The sequence below is a fragment of the Anas acuta genome, chromosome 4 (genome assembly GCF_963932015.1).
Source record: "Anas acuta chromosome 4, bAnaAcu1.1, whole genome shotgun sequence".
NCBI classification, from domain to species: Eukaryota; Metazoa; Chordata; class Aves; order Anseriformes; family Anatidae; genus Anas; species Anas acuta.
Window position 1 is genome coordinate 9,537,545 of NC_088982.1, and position 14,987 is coordinate 9,552,531.

General features: G+C 37.4%; 1 protein-coding gene across 3 annotated transcripts in view; it reads left to right on the plus strand.

Annotated features, from left to right (window-relative positions):
- Positions 1-14,987, plus strand: part of HTT (huntingtin) — an 83,549-nt gene that overhangs the window by 32,945 nt on the left and 35,617 nt on the right. For all 3 annotated transcript variants that reach the window (XM_068679761.1, XM_068679762.1, XM_068679763.1), the window contains 13 exons: positions 1,611-1,813; positions 2,967-3,093; positions 3,807-3,934; positions 4,718-4,828; positions 5,389-5,466; positions 6,109-6,332; positions 6,917-6,995; positions 7,129-7,290; positions 8,238-8,293; positions 9,038-9,186; positions 9,738-9,874; positions 11,849-11,965; positions 14,280-14,402. In XM_068679761.1, the coding sequence (XP_068535862.1) occupies positions 1,611-1,813; positions 2,967-3,093; positions 3,807-3,934; positions 4,718-4,828; positions 5,389-5,466; positions 6,109-6,332; positions 6,917-6,995; positions 7,129-7,290; positions 8,238-8,293; positions 9,038-9,186; positions 9,738-9,874; positions 11,849-11,965; positions 14,280-14,402 (1,694 nt within the window). The remainder of the gene's footprint in view (positions 1-1,610; positions 1,814-2,966; positions 3,094-3,806; positions 3,935-4,717; positions 4,829-5,388; positions 5,467-6,108; positions 6,333-6,916; positions 6,996-7,128; positions 7,291-8,237; positions 8,294-9,037; positions 9,187-9,737; positions 9,875-11,848; positions 11,966-14,279; positions 14,403-14,987) is intronic.

The following is a 14,987-nucleotide window of genomic DNA, read 5'->3' on the forward strand; positions in this document are numbered from 1 at the left end:
CTCTGTTTTGTAAGGGCTTTAATTTTTTTCAGTTTTTAGCTCTAGAAGTCTTCGAGGCAGGAGATCAGGGTGTGGCAAAGAAAAATTAAAACCTTCTGCATTGTAAGAACGTTACGCATTTTTAGGTTTAGAATGGTCTTTTAAAGATTACATCAGGATTCCACAGGGTTCTCTATTGGTTTGCTATTGCTTACAACTTTGTTAATAGTGATTGGATAGGGTGTATTTAGTAAACTTGTAGGCTGTACTAGCTTGCAATGGTTGCCAGCACTATAAATGACAGACTTGGGTATTTAGAATATCTTAACGAATTGGAAATGTTTTCTGAAAACAGACATGCTGTTCCCTAATAAGGGCACTCAGAAATGTAATGACAACTCCCCAGAACTAAAGCTACTACAGAATAGGGAATAATTGGCTAAATGCTAGTCCTGCATAACAAATTGTACTGTTACACAAAATAAATGGCTTCATATCTCTTCACATGTATGTATGAAAGCAGAGACGTAACAAAAGCAAAGAAAACATTTTTGCTCCATTAATCACTTAAGGGTATAGAACTTCGGCTGCTTACCAAGCATTCTGAAGTGTTCTTGCAGAAACCTGTTTTATTTGTAAGAATATTGAAGCCCTGTAGAAGGTTGTGGAGGTGAAACTGCCTTTGAGAGTATTTCAGCAGTCTTTCAAACTATGTCGGATTCATACACATGTAGATGACTCTGCTTTTGAGCAGAATGAACAGGTGACCTCATGTGGTTCATTCTATTTTGTTGTTTTGTTTGGAAGCAAGGCCTGCGCATGTTAGAAGAGTTAACATTTGACACGTGCATCTTGGGTTTTTCTTGGGCTCCTGAAGGAGGAGAAAGCTCTCTGTGGAGAGACTCATCCAGGGTTCACATAGCTGACAAGTGTTTTGCCATTTATTTATTGTTTTATAAATCAGTTTCTTTTGATTTGAGCTACTAAACTAAACCAGTGTGGTTTTGATACTTCAGTTTCATGCTTTGTTATACGTGTACTACATTTAGTTCCCCCATTCTGTTGCTTTTAAATAGATTTATTATGAGACTGGATGGAAATGTATCAGTGTATAATCATATAAGTGCACCTGGATACAGCTGCTTCTGTTATTCTTATGAAACAGTGCTTTAGAATATCACTCCTAGTACATAGGAAGCTACTTCTAGCTAGCGGTAGTTCTACCTGTTTTCTTTATTATTTTTTGTTGGTTTCTTTTTTGTTTGGTTGTTCTAGTGTTAGCATGTCTCTTGACCTTACTCTTTTCCTTTCATGGTAGAAGAAAAATAATTTTTTATGAAGAGGAATTCTGTTTGCTTAGGTTTCAGTACTCTTGGCTAAATCAAACTATTTAGATACTACCTTGAAGTTGCAAATTTCCACTAATTGCCATAGGGAATGTCTAGTATGTTTATTGCAGGCTGGGTGAAAAGAACCAATATTTTTTTAGTTGTTTAAAACTGCTCATACTGCTATTTTTAAAAACCTAGGCTTTGTTTTTCAATTTGAACTACTGTTCATAGAGATTATAATTATACTGAATTCCAAGTTTCATTTTCTTTTTCTCTTAATTCATGTGGTTCCTATTGCAGCAAGTGCTCCCAAGTGCTTAAAGAATCCGTGGAGTGCTGAAGAAGATTCAAACCAAGGTGCTGCAAAGCAGGAGGAACCATGGCCAGCTCTGGCAGATCGAACTCTTGTTACTTTGGTAGAACAGCTCTTCTCTCATCTGCTGAAGGTCATTAATATTTGTGCCCATGTAATGGATGATGTTGCTCCTGGTCCAGCAGTAAAGGTATGTATTAAAACTAAATGAAACTACAAGACTTTAAGTATCGTTGTGATACAGATCAGTTGAAGGCTCTGCATTTCAGAGTAGATACTGGCAGCTATTTAAGGTCTTTCTTGTGTGATGGTTTCACACCGGTAGGCAGCTCAACTCCACCATGCTGCTCTCTCACTCCCCCTCCTCAAAAGTACAGGGGAAAAAAGCCCAAGAGTTGAGATGAGGACAGGGAGGTCACTCACCTGTAACTGTCACGGGCAAAACAGACTCAGCATAGAGAGATCATAGTATTTTTTTTGCCGAATAACAGGGAAGATCAATGAGAAGTAAAACGAAAACCACCTTCTCTTCCACTCTCTTCTACTTCGTCCCCCCACGTAGTGCAGGGAAGTGGGGGATGGGGGCTGCAGCCAGTCCATAATGCTTCATCTCTACTGCTCCTTCAAATTCACTCTGCCCTTGCTCTAAGATGGAGTCCATCCTGCAGGATGCCATCCTTCCAAAACTGATCTTGCAGGGGTTTCCCACAGGCAGCAGCTCTTCTAGAACTGCTCCAACATGGGTCTGTACCACAGGGTCCATCTGTCAGGAGGAAACTGCTCCAGCATGGGTCCCTCATGGGTGGCAGCTCCCCCCAGACCCCTGCTCCTGCGTGGGCTCCTCTCCATGGGCTGCAGCTCTGGCCTGGGGCCTGCTCCTGGGGGGGCTCTCCATGGGCCACAGCCTCCTCTAGGCCACATCCACCTGCTCCACTGGGGGCTCCTCCACGGGCTGCAGCATGGAGATCTGCTCCATGTGGGACCCATGGGCTGCAGGGGGACAGCCTGCTCCACCAGGGGCCTCTCCACAGGCCGCAGGGGAGCTGCTGCTGTGTGCCTGGAGCACCTCCTGCTCTCTTCCTTTATCTGGAGTCAAAGGAACCTTCAGTTGTTTAGCCCTATTTCTACCTGGCTTATGCTGAAGTTGAGAAGAAAATTAGAGAAAGTATTATTCTTCTTTCTTTTCACCAAGGAAATCTATGTCATAAACCTAAAAGTGGAGACGTTCTGATTAAATGGACAGTCAAATAAAGAGGACTTTAAAGAAAGTGAATATGCTTGTATTTCTATAGAAGAAAAACTACTTTTACATACAAAATTAACAAAATTTCTTTTAATTCTAGGCAGCATTACCTTCTCTTACAAACCCACCTTCTCTTAGTCCAATTCGGAGGAAGGGGAAAGAGAGGGAGCCTGTGGAGCAGGCTTCTGTGCCAATGAGCCCTAAAAAGGGTGGTGAAACTAGTCCAGGTAGGTACACATACTTACATGGGGACAGTAGGTGGGAGGGTTAATAGGAGTATAGATACACCATAGAGGGTAGAAAGAATCGAGTAACTTGTTTTTTGAAATCCTAGATCAAAAGGCTGGCTGGCTTACTGTCAGGTACTGTCCCAAAGTTGAAGTTCTTCTCAGTATTGAATTGCAGGAAAGGCAGCTGTGGTGCAGGTAGATTTTTGTGTGCGCTTTATAGTGTAAAGTGACTGTACTGTTTAGAGCAGGTTGGTTCTGAATCTTTTTCATCACTTTTTTCTGAATCCACTCACCTATTGACTATGAAGTAATTTTTGCATATGCTATAGTTAAAGAAATTCAAGTTGCTTTGTGTTTTTTGGCAGGAGCAGCTCATGTTGCTCTTGGAAACAAGATTATGAAGCTTGACATTTTTTCTTATTAGTGAATGAAGGAAATAGATGTTAATTTTCTTCTGTAAGTTGTACTTGGTCTTCAGCAATAAGCTCCCGGGGTAAAATTGCATCATAGAAGGATGCTTTTTTAGAATGCCGGTACACTTTCTAGCTGTACAGTGTGTTTTTGCAATTTTAAAATGTGCATTCAGATCCAAAGATTTCTGCTGTTAATTTGGATGTTTTATCTGAAAATTGGGTATGTAAAATAATACTGAATTACATGTCGTGAGCACTGTAGAAAAAATAGTGCTAATATATTATGTATCTTTTAAGCTACTAGGCAAACTGATGCTAGTGGGCCTGTTCCAACAAGTAAATCATCTTCAGTAGGAAGCTTTTATCATCTTCCATCATATCTGAAGTTATATGATGTCTTGAAAGCAACTCATGCTAATTATAAGGTACTGTATGACATCACTTGATTGAATAAAATGTAGTTGAGCAATCATTTTGTTCCCTTTAAAACTGGCTCTGCTGAGGCAGTAACCCTACCTGTTCTGTTAGTAAAAAGGTGGAATGTTTCCATGGGCTTAAACTGTAGCACGAGATTCACCTCTGAGAAGCTCAGACTGTCCAAAGTTAGTGTTGTATTGAGGATCTCATTTGCTTTACTGCCTTATTAAGGCAATCACATTGCCTTATTTTGCCAAAAAAAGACCTTAAAACCTGATGGGCACTGTCACCATATTGCTTAGTTCTCTGCTATCATTACTGCTCATACTAAGAGATCCTTGACTGGCTTGGTAGTGCCAAATGGATCACAATGTCTTATTTTCTCAACAGTTTATTCCAGGGTGGGTAAGTTTGTTTTCCTCATTTAATGCAGGTAGTAAAAGATGCATTCCATGCTTAGTGTTCTGATTTATACACTAACAAATCAGGGGGGTGTATTCTTAAACACCTGCTATGTTTCTGAGAAATACATTATCCCTTGTCCACTACTTGTCGGTATCCTAGACCTTCCTAGTGTAACTGCCTTAAGCTAGAAGATCTATTTTTATTTTTAGTCAAAATGAAGTACTGCCATTCCATCAGTTCATGAGGGAGTTTGTCAATGCTGTTGATGTAATACACTGAAATTTTACGTAGAAGACAGTTTTGTCTCTGTACCTGTTCCTTTCTGCAATTTCTATTTCCTTGTCTAGTAACTATTAAGAAAAAGATTGTTTTACTTCTGTGACCAGGTTACTTTAGATCTCCAAAACAGTAATGAAAAGTTTGGATGCTTCTTGAGGTCTGCCTTAGATGTTCTGTCGCAAATCTTGGAACTTGCAACTCTTCAAGACATTGGAAAGGTACGAGATGTTTGTTTTTTGCTTGTGTTTATTTGCAATTAAGTTGTCCAATATTTGTGGTCCTTACCAGGAAAAAACAAGTATTATGGATTTAAAAATTGTTGAGACAGTAGTCCTAGTTGGGTTGCCAGGTTGGGTGTAAGATACAAAAGTAGATTTTCTGGGTTACATTGCTGCTTTTGAAAAGAGGAGTGATTTTCTACTGTTCATATTTTACGTGAAGATTTTTCCCACCAAAATGATTTCCCTTCAGTCATTCTCACTGTATCAATACATCTAAATATGCTCATGTTAAATATGCAAGATGTGAGAAGACAGCCGTTCTCCTTTCCTTTCTTGTGCCTTGGTATTTTCTCTCCTTAACTGTGGTGGTATGCATTGTATTATTTCAAGACATTCAAGGCAGATCTTGCATTTGTATTTCTTTACCTATTTTCACCATATCCCTTAAGTTAGTGTAGCTTTTATGCAGTAAAAGTGCTGTTGTCCATTTTTCATATTAATACTTCTATATAATTAAGAAAAATGCAATTAAGTGACTTAATTTTCTGCTTTTCTAGTGTGTGGAAGAAATTTTGGGATATCTGAAATCGTGTTTCAACAGAGAACCAACTATGGCCACAGTTTGTGTACAGCAGGTAAGGAGGTAATTTGTTTGTATTATAAGACTAACTCTCATGTCCTGTGCGTATCATTTGGATACCATTTATGACCATTCTTTTTAGGGAAGCAGTGTTAGGAAATTGTGTCACAGGTGGAGCAAACTGTGTTTTCTTTTTTTTTTATGATTCATTCTGAAACTTGATACCATCTGAATAACTAGTTTCTCAAATTGCTCCCAACTCAAATATTTACTTGAGAACTAAGAAAACAAGTTTGTTTCCTACCTTCCCGAATGTTTTCCACAGCTAGTTAACTACATGAGAAAACCTGGAAAGCAAAGGCCTGTTTTACTGATTGGTTTCTTGCAGGCTTTCTGTTGAGCATCTGTCTTCAAGACACCAAAGTTTCATTTTGATGCGAGGACAGCTTTAGTAGACTGTTCTGAGTTGTCACAGATCATTTTTGCAACTGAAGGGTTATCTTCGCTTATCTTTTTTTTGGCTGAATTGTGGATTGTTCTCCTAGCTTTTTTTTCCTGTTGTCTTGTATTTGACTACATGACCCTCAGTTTGTGCTTTGTTTGTGATGACCTACCCCCTTTCGTTCTTTGGGAGGATGAGGAGTCAAGTTTTCTGAAGTCCTAAAACATTAATCTTTTTTCCAATTTCCTTCTCCAGTTACTGAAAACATTATTTGGGACAAATCTGGCTTCTCAGTACGATGGCTTGTCTTCAAATACGAGTAAAGCTCAAGGCAAAGCTCAGCGTTTAGGTTCTTCCAATCTGAGACCTGGGCTCTATCACTACTGCTTCATGGCACCATATACACATTTTACACAGGCACTTGCTGATGCTAGTCTGAGGAACATGGTTCAGGCTGAGCAGGAACACGATGCTTCAGGGTAACTTCTGTATTCTTGTATGATATGATGTTGACTTGAAATAGACTAGAATCTTTTTATTGTTTTTTCTAAATGCAAATATAAGGGAGCAAAGTAACGTGCAATTACAGTATTGTGTATTATTTCTTGTAGATTTGAGATAAGTATTTTTTTTTTCTTGGTAGTGGAGTCTCAAATGTAACACTGTTGATCAGTTGCTACTGTGTTTTCCAAATCAGAGTTGAAGCATTAAAACAGATATCACTTAAAATTATTATGCCTTTTTAAAAAAAAAAAAATTTGAATGCAAATATTTAATTAATTTGCTAATTGTAGTAAATAATCAATAGTCTTAAAGGAAAGGCAGAATAATGACCAAAGGACACCAGAAATTCTGTCTTTACAAGATGCTTATTGTCCACAGATTATGTTGTCTGATCAAAGTGTATTGTAAGTTGTTTCTATTGCTCTTTCCTCTTACTAAGATTCTTGAAGCAGTCAGGTAGATGAAAGCTGGCATCAGGTAAAAGAAAGTTTCTAAGACAACTTGTTTATACCTCCATTTTCTTAGAGTATTTTTTTTTTTTTGTTGTTTCTCATCACAGATGGTTTGATGTGCTGCAGAAAGTTTCTACACAGCTGAAAACCAGCATTAGCAGTGCGGCAAAACACCGTGCTGATAAGGTACTCATATTTTTATAGTCCTTTTAAAAGACCTGTATGTTACATTTAAAACTCTTCCTCCTTTTAAAAAGTAATTTGTTTTTGAATGAGACCTGTTCAGATATTAGATTACTTTAAAATCTCTCTGTTACAGAATGCTATTCACAATCACATTCGTTTATTTGAACCCCTTGTCATAAAAGCATTGAAACAATACACTACGACCACATCGGTACAGCTGCAGAGACAAGTTTTAGACTTGCTTGCTCAACTGGTTCAGCTACGAGTTAACTACTGTCTTCTGGATTCAGATCAGGTTGGTACCTAGCTGTTTCTGCAAATTTGTGATACAAGGTCTCACTAGCAGGCTAAATATTTACAGCAAATATATTTGCCACAATCCATTCATTGTAATGTAGCTGAAAACAAAGACAAAGTGTACGGTGAAACTTAGTTCCCCCACCAAACACAAGGAACTTCTGGATTTTTGGTTTTATGTTGCATATAAATTACTTAAACTCTGCAACAACTGTTTAAGAACTGTTCATCAGATTGACTTTAGGAATAAGATGATGTGCACAATACAACCAGTATTGTATTTACACAACAGAAAACAAAAACAGAAACAAACAAACGGAAAACAAAACAAACAAAAAACAAAAAAGACTTAAGCATGACTGGGTAGTAAGCATTTTGGTTGTCAAGCAGCACTCAATTTCAGTGGCAAGGGAGAAGCTGGTGGCAAATTCAGTAACCTGTGTGGTTGTCCATATAAAAAGTAAATCTAGCAAACTTTTAGTGTTTTATTCATTACAGTATTTTCAGGTTTATAAGCTACAAGATGCAACTGATGACTTTCCTGTGAACTGATATGCAGTAAAACTTCTCAATGCATGAATACTGGGGATTTTATATTGGAGCTGAGTTAGGCTTTTTGATTGATTCCTGGCTGTAATGCGTCAAATAGCATATTACGTGAGCAAGAAAGGAAGTTATATTATTAAATATGTAGACACATTTACTGCTAAAATACAACATAAATTCATGCAAAGTGTAATAAGCTACAGCATCAAGACTCTCAAGACCTTCTGTAACTCTGGAGAGAATGTCACTCATATCAGAGTGAGCTATAAGTATAAATGATTTTAAGTGCATGTCTTTTCTTTCTCTTCGTCTAAAACACAGACTTCTGTAATCCTGTCAGAATAATTTCAGATGGTAATTAATGTTGTGTACTTTTTTAACACTTTATTCTCTCTTCAGGTGTTTATTGGATTTGTGCTAAAGCAGTTTGAATACATTGAAGTTGGACAGTTCAGGTATGCAATTAGCAAAGATCCTTTGAACAAGTGAGAATTTACTACTGCCTTATTCTGAAGCATATAGGGATTAGTTTTGCATTTTGTTGTTTGTTTTAAGAGAACGGGAGTGTTATATTCCAGGCAATGTATTTGTATATTTTCTGTCTCTAATAGTAGCCCTTTCAGAAGATTTAGGTTCCCTGTGGTTGAAGAAGTTGGACATAAGTAGAATTAAACTATTGTGCTGTTTCTCAAATTGTTATTTTAAAACCATTCATTTGGGGAATCCACCAAAGCTTTGCATTGAGGAATCAATAGGATTCAGCTGCTGAAGGGAGACCTATTGTGGATTCAGTGTGAATCCATTTTGTATTCTGAGCAACTGCTATGTTTTTTTTTTTATAGTACCTAACACATCATAAGCAATGTGATGGAATTTGTCAGCTATTTCTGTTTTTCTCACACTTGAATTTGTATGAAAGGATAATTTTGTTTTGCTCTGTGGGGTCTCCTACAGAAATATTACTTTTCATCGTGTACATTAAATAATATGTTATAATGTTAGTAACTGTGAGCAATGGTCAGAACTTGAAAGAAATTAAATCCTTTGAAAAAATGGTAGTAAAGAATCAGGCACAAATCATTGAAATGTTATATAAAAGCAGAATGCATTCTTTAAAAAATTTTTAGTGGAAACAGGTTCATTTCTACTGAACAGAGTTGCGCAATTCAAACTTGACATTTTTGTTTTTTTGTTTTCAGGGAGTCTGAAGCAATTATTCCTAATATCTTTTTTTTTCTGGTGTTGCTGTCTTACGAGCGGTATCATTCCAAACAGATAATCGGAATTCCTAAGATCATTCAGCTGTGTGATGGAATCATGGCCAGTGGGAGGAAAGCTGTTACACATGGTAATTAAAAAAAAAAAATCAGTTTATTTCTGGTAGTTCAGCAATAAAGTATAACTGCTGTTCCACGGTATAGAAAAGTGGGGTCATAATGATTGTTCCAGAAAACACTAGGTTATAAATTTTTAATATCTTAAATAAGTTTCATTTAATTTTTCCATGAAATTTATTGTACCCTGTTAACATTAGTCCACAATGCAGCAATATTTTAAAGGCTTTGATGTTGATATTTAGTCCCATTTCTGTTTTCTTCACTTTGAGCCTTTAAGTAGAAGCATCTGTCCTGTACTTGCTAGTGATTCTGCTGAGGAACTTTTTAGAAAAGTATTGTTTAGCTCTGTGAGAAGGAGCAAGTGTGTACACAGTATAAACTTTGTTCTACTAGAACTAGAAAGATAGACATCTATGTGCAGAAAGTCTTTCTTTTCAGGGATGGGAAAAACATTTAAACAAAAAGAGCAATTTTCTTTTAGTAGCTGAATTGTTAGAATAAGAAAAAAGTGTTCAAGAATGACTTGTCTCATGCTAAAACAAACAAAAACTTGCCGTTTTAGCAATACCAGCTCTGCAGCCCATCGTTCATGATCTCTTTGTGTTAAGAGGGACGAACAAAGCTGATGCTGGAAAAGAGTTGGAAACACAGAAGGAGGTGGTAGTGTCAATGCTGCTGAGACTTATCCAGTACCATCAGGTAAAAGAAGACAGTGTTCCTGTTTATGCTCTGTAAAAGGGTAACATTGTTTTGACTACTAAAAATGCTTCAGGACATACTAATAATTTTCTACACAAATCTTGAATATCTGGACTCTGTGTGTGATCTTTCAGTATATGGAGAGTGTTCAAAGACTATTGTGGTAGGGGAAAGCCTCTGCGGTACAAATCAGTTATTGCAAGTTAAATAATATGTCTGTTGCACATCATAGGCAAGCCTAGGTTACAAAGCACTGAAAAGCTTCAGTAAGGATCATGATCCTGGTTGCGTTGCAGATTGACTAAACAGAAGGTTAAAAGAAGAGTTGTAATAAATTAGAAACCAAGAAACTCAAAAGAATTTGGGGGGAAAGTGGAAGAGGTAATGTGCTGTTTAGAAATAATGTAAGTGTTGCTGTGCAATAGCAGTAACTTAATAACATGTTAAAAAAACTATTTGAATAAGGTAATGAGGATGGTAGCTACACAGTTATCAATTACCCCTTTGCCCCAGATCTCACAGATATGGAAATCATGTTTATATCATGTAGGAGTGTAAGAATGGCTTTCATCAACACACTTTGTTTGAAAGAAAAACATAAAGGTAATTTTAAGGGAAGTGACATAATTAACACAGGAGCTTATTGCTTTTTCAGGCGATTAGCAAACTTAACATGCTTTTCCTCTAATCATGTGAAAATGCAATTCTAGTGTATGCTAATGTAAGCACTGCATTTTCTGAGAATAGTTGGAGAAAAGTCAGTACATCTTGTCAAAATAATTTGTTAGAACTGCATGTTCAGATTGGAATAATTTTGTGTATCCACATTTTCTTTTGAATTTGTAGTTTTATAATCATAAAATGACTAATATAACTATATGAAATGACACTCTGTAGACACATGATGTAAAATAGTGAATAACTTTGTGTTACATAAGGTACTGTAATTGCTAGCAGATCCTCTTCTGACACACTTAACCTATTAAAGACCACCCATGCATTGCTCTTCATCCCACACCATCCCTTTTGTAGCTCTTATTCTGTCCTTTTCTGCTCATGCAGTGTATGTAAGCTAACCCCAGGCAGTTCTATTGTTTGGCTATGGCAGGGACATTCTGCAGTGGTGTTCCTGTAACTCAAGAGGCTCCAAGAACTGCAATCTTTATCCTTTTTTTTTTTTCTTTTACAACTGTAACTGCATGGAGTTGGAGAATGGAGAGTTAAAGTAATTCGACCCAGAATTGCTTCTATCTCCTTTCTCATGAGAAAGCTCTTTGGGAAGAAAGTCGTCTGGTGATTTTTTTTTATTTATTTTTTGATGGTCTGTTTCTGATTCTGAACTGCTTGACTTTCTTTTAGAAGTGCTCCATATAACTAGTTTTCAGAACCAGATTCTTCTTTCCCGCTTCCCAGTTCATATATTAACATTCCTGCCTGCTATGTCTTTGGCCTGACTATCCTGGAAAGTATGGTCTCTGTAACCCTCAAGTCAGTAACATATTCAGCTACTGTACATGATCCTTGCTGTTGGTGTCCACCATTAAAGACTGACTTATAAACTTTTACATGATGTATAAAAAAGTGATGCATCCCAGGGGAATGAGCTCTATAAGAAAAAGCATACATGTGGGGAAAATGCGCTCAGCACTCAGATATTCTATCTTCTTTCCCATTGACTAGTGTTTTGACAAATGCAGTTTAAGAAGGATCAAGAAAACGTTTTATTTCTGATTTATAAAAGTAACTGAAAAATTCCTTTAAAAATAACCATAGTAATAAAGTCACAACTAAGAACAAACTTTGAACCCAAAAATGGAATTTTAAAATATTGTATGGCTTCTCATGTGGATTTTCTTTTCTTGTTGCTTTTTTGCCAAATGCATGAAGTGATAATTTTTTTTTTCCCATTGCAGCATTACTTGAATGTTTTCCAATAGTATGGTGTTTACTTGCATTCTTTTGGACTTTCCTCAGGTGCTGGAAATGTTCATCTTAGTGTTGCAGCAGTGTCATAAGGAAAATGAAGACAAATGGAAGAGATTGTCCCGGCAAATAGCTGACATTATTCTCCCAATGCTTGCAAAACAACAGGTTGCTATATGCATTTTTTTTAATCTATAAACTTGTAAAATAATTCCTGTAACCAATTATTGTAATTATGGCTTTGGATAATTTCTGTATTTTCTTTAAGGTGTAGCCACCATATCTGGAAAAATAATTACTGTAGGATAAACTAAGCCTTTGAAATGATGCAGATCATATTTTAAATACACACAGTATGTGTGATATCCTCTAGGCTGTTTCCAGATAAAGCTCATTCTGTTTTTCATATGTACACAATTGTGTCTTGCTCAGAGCACTTCCTAATGTGAATATTCTCCCATTTTTTTCATAACTCTGGTGGGCCTAACTGCATTTGTTTTAGTAAGGAGAATGAAAAAGCATCACCCAAAACTGCATTTTTAAATCACAGAATTGCAGAATAGTTGAGGCGGAAATGGACTTCTAGAGATTGACCCTGCTTTGAGAAGGCATCTGGAGCAGGCTTCTTATGACCACGTCTAGTCAGATTTTGACCATCTCTAAGGATGGAGCCTCCATTACCCGTCTGGGTCTCTTCCAGTGTTTGAGCATCCTCACAGGGAGAAGGAAAAAATGCAGGAGAAAGGAAGAGAGTTGTATTTCAATGGATGTTTCCTGTATTTCAACTTTTGCCCATTGCCTCTCCTTCTGGCACTGGCTACTACTGACAAGACTGTACTTGTCTTGTCTTCTTGTCTCCTTCTTGCCCCTGGCCAGATATTTGTACACACTGTTAAGATCATAGAATTACAGAATGACTTGGGTTGGAAGTGACCTCAAAGCTCATCTAGTTCTACCCCCCGCCATAGGCAGGGATGCTGCCCACTAGATCAGATTGCCTAGGGCCTCGTCCAGCCTGGCTTTGAGCACCTCCAGGGGTGGGGCATCCACAACTTCTCTGGGCAACCTGCTCCAGTGTTTCACCCTCTGAGTAAAGCATTTCCTTCTAATTTATAATCCAAATCTCCCTTCTTTTAGATTAAAACCATTCCCCATTCTCCTGTCATTATCTGAATGAGCAAAGAGTCGCTCTCCATCTTTTTTTATAAGCCCCCTTTTAAGTACTGAAAAGCTGCAATGAGGACTTCCTGGAGCCTTGCCTTCTGTAAGTTGAACAGCCACAGCTCTTTCTATCTTTCCTCATATTAGAGGTGCTCCAGCCCCTTGATGATCTTTGTGGCCGTCCTCTGGACCTGTTCTAACATCTTAGCATCCCCCAGAGCCTTCTCCAGGCTGAACAATCTCATCCTTCTCAGCCTCCCTTTGTATGACAGGTGCTCCAAGCTCTTAATCATTTATGTGACTGTCTGCTGGGCTTGTTCCAGTGTGTGTGAGTCTGTATTACTGGGGAGCCCAGAAATGGACTGTAGATTGAGGATAGGTTGTAGATCTTTTGTATTTGGGAAGAAGAGTCTACTCCCTTTAGGACAAGGATTCTCTGTACTGTCCCTAAGCAACAGAGGGCTTGTTTTACTGTACAACTTTATTTGAAGTAATTATTTCTAATTCCAGGGTATAAAGCAAAACTAATGAAATTGTGCCCTTGATATGTTCTTCACTCTTTGATGACAGATTCTCCCCTCCTATGAGGAGGTTGCATGGCGGGGGAGAGTAGGCTGTACGGAGGATTAAACAGCAATTTTTGAGGGAAGCTAAAATGCTGGCAAACTGAAGTTGCCTTTGTTTTGTATGATCTGTGTATGTACTCAACTATCAAATTAGGCTGGCAAAATAGGGTCGTCCAGATAAAGTCCAGTCCTTGGCTTTTTGCTATCAATTGCTTTATAATTTAAATAAAAAACTGATCAAGTCAGGCTTGATCCTTACTACTCCTGTCTCTGCTGCTGCAGTGTAATTCAGTTGTAGCCATTCACTTCTCTGATGATTAGGACTTCTTTTTTCCTCCTAATTGTCATTTTAAGCTTATTCATGGCCAAAACATTGTTATTCCTGTGTCACCACTGCTGTCTATAATATGCCTGCTAGGATGTGCAGGGAAGAGAGAAGTCTTTAAGTTTTATGACAATCAGTCTTTTTGTCTCATTCTCTGAATCTGGCATGTTTTTCCTAAAATAAATAAGTGATACCTGTATTTTGTGGGATAGATTTTTGCCCATGTTCTCAAACCTACTGCATAGGAAGGCCTGCAATGAAAGTTTCAATTTACTTTTCATAGATTTTATTGCTGTAAATTTTGTGCTGTAAAGGGCAGCCTTATTATATACAGGTTGTTACAGAAATGTTTAAAACATGAAATGGTAATTTTGTGTTGCATTTACGTGTGGTGGTAGTTATAAATTAGTTTTGTGGTTTTCTTTTACAGATGCATATAGATTCTCATGATGCCCTCGGAGTATTGAACACTTTATTTGAAATTTTGGCTCCTTCTTCCCTTCGCCCTGTGGACATGCTTTTAAGGAGTATGTTTGTTACTCCTAAAACAATGGTAAGCAAGGGGGAACCTGTTAAAACACATGAAGTGTTTCTAGAGTAGTAGTAAAAGTGGATGTTTCAAGAGAAGAGAGAATCTTGTGTCCTTCATGCCAAATGAAAGAGCTTGTATTTCTATTTCTTATTTTGCAATGTGGTGTTGAAGTACCTGAAGCAGAGCTTAGGAAAGAATTCATTAGAATTAACAAGATTTACTATCTCTAGCATTTTATACAGAAGTGTTCCGCTTTTGGGTTATTTACCTTCTTTTTGTTTCTCTGCCTTCCTGATCCTAAAAATACATGCAGTTATGGTAAATTCTAGATTGCAATTCATTACGTAAAACACATTTTTCTTATGCAAGTGCTAGTACTATTTTGATAGTTGAGATTGTTAATTTCTTTGGAGATTTGCTTTAGGAAGGCTGAATATATTCCTATGTTGTTTTGAATTCTTTTGAAGTTGAACATTTTAATTAGCTGTTGCATAAAATTAGACATGAGAACAGAGCAAGCAGCAAAAAACTTTGGTGGTCAGGTCTTTAAAATGCTGTGCTCTTGGCAATGGTCATGCTTATTCACTCTAACAATCTACATTTTTT